Here is a 1,541-nt window from a genome sequence, read left to right as displayed (position 1 = left end):
GTTTTCCAGTCTCTGGGACGATGGAGTGATCGATCCTGTGGAAACAAGGCATGTTCTAGGCTTGTCCCTGTCTGCCTCTTTGAATGCTCCCATCCCCAAAACGGACTTTGGTGTATTCAGAATGTAAAGAGTCCTAAACTTATAGCAATAATTTTTTGAGAATAGAACTGTGTGACATTTGGCTGTTCATTGTTCTGAATTAGGATCAAAAAGACCTCTTGGGCATTTTCATAAAATGTTTAATGAATCTTGGAATGTATTGTATCTGGCAAAATTTAATGTACTTATTGTATGTAACACAAGTTTGTCTTTCTTTGGCAGTATCTTGAAATGTTGTAATTTGAACAATTACATTTTCTGGACATAATGAAAATGTGAACGTGAGAGTGAAATGTACTGTAAAATATGCTTATGGTTTGGTATGATTAACATCTAAATAAAATTCAAATTGTCTTCAAGAATATAGATTTTTTAAAAAGTTATGAGGGTAGAATATATTGTTTTGTGTAGCTGTGATTTTTTTTCTTAGTTCTATATTTTTTGTATGGAAACAGAGAAAGCATTTTTCATGTGGAGAATTTGTTAGTGACTATAAATAAACTATAAATTCAAATTTAAATAGTGGTCCAAAAGAATTGTGTACAAAAAAAAAGTTTTCCCTTTCTCCCAACAGCAGATAAGATACTTCTGTAATGTTAAAGTGTTTCATATGTTTTGGTAACAAATCGATGAGACACACTGGAAATACAAAATATATGCATTTCTGATGTTTTTAGCACAATAACGTTCACTGCCAGTCAAAACATCATTCACGTTTTTTGAAATTGGCTGTTTTTCCGTTTTCTTTAGCTTTGTAAAGGAGTGTCAAAAAGGTTCAGCTAAGCAAGGTCTTATTTTATCCCCCCAAAAATAAGGATCTATGGTACAAATATTTAGAAACTGAATTTGAAAACAGGTTAGCAAAGTAAAAAAAAAAAAGTTAGTGATGAGATATATGAAATCAACAGAGCAACTGATCTAGTCACAGAAATCAATATTGGGAGAAATTTGTAGTCAAGTTTAATAAGAGCAGCTTAAAATGCCTGGATTTTTGGAATTATAAGTCCTTTTGCAGCTCAAAGGAAGTGCTTTCATATATCCTGTTTCTTAAGTTAATTCATTAGGGGAATGTATAGTATTTTTGTAGATAACTTAGGGTATTGTGTAAATAAATTTTCTTTTGTAAAATATGGGTTTTATTCTACTCCCAAAGACCCCATAATCATTTGAAGAATAATTTTATAACAATGAGTAATTTAACATCCAGTGAAGGAGATACAGTAATTAGTTTAGCCACATTTAAACTTAATGTAGGGATTTGAATCCTGCATTATATTTTCAGTGCTATAAAATACATCTTGGTGAAAAGATTAGAACTTTACCTTTACATAAAATAATTCTAGGAGGAAAAATTTAAGTATGTGGAAAAAAAATTATATATCTGTACAGAGCATTACTGCTGTTACTATACAAGATTTGTTGTAATATAAACCTGATTTGCA

The 1,541-nt window shown here is 30.6% G+C and overlaps 1 protein-coding gene across 1 annotated transcript in view; it reads left to right on the top strand.

Moving 5' to 3' along the window:
- LOC119594367 (methylcrotonoyl-CoA carboxylase beta chain, mitochondrial-like) overlaps positions 1-1,227 on the top strand; it is an 8,835-nt gene extending 7,608 nt beyond the window's left edge. The window contains exon 12 of the mRNA XM_037943427.1: positions 10-1,227. Coding sequence (XP_037799355.1) covers positions 10-127 — 118 coding nt within the window. The 3' untranslated portion in view covers positions 128-1,227. The remainder of the gene's footprint in view (positions 1-9) is intronic.
- Positions 1,228-1,541: the final 314 nt, after the last annotated feature.

This window comes from Penaeus monodon, chromosome 33 (assembly GCF_015228065.2).
Source record: "Penaeus monodon isolate SGIC_2016 chromosome 33, NSTDA_Pmon_1, whole genome shotgun sequence".
Taxonomy (NCBI): Eukaryota; Metazoa; Arthropoda; class Malacostraca; order Decapoda; family Penaeidae; genus Penaeus; species Penaeus monodon.
The sequence above is the reverse complement of the archived record's forward strand: the minus strand, read 5'-3'. Positions and strand labels throughout refer to the sequence as shown.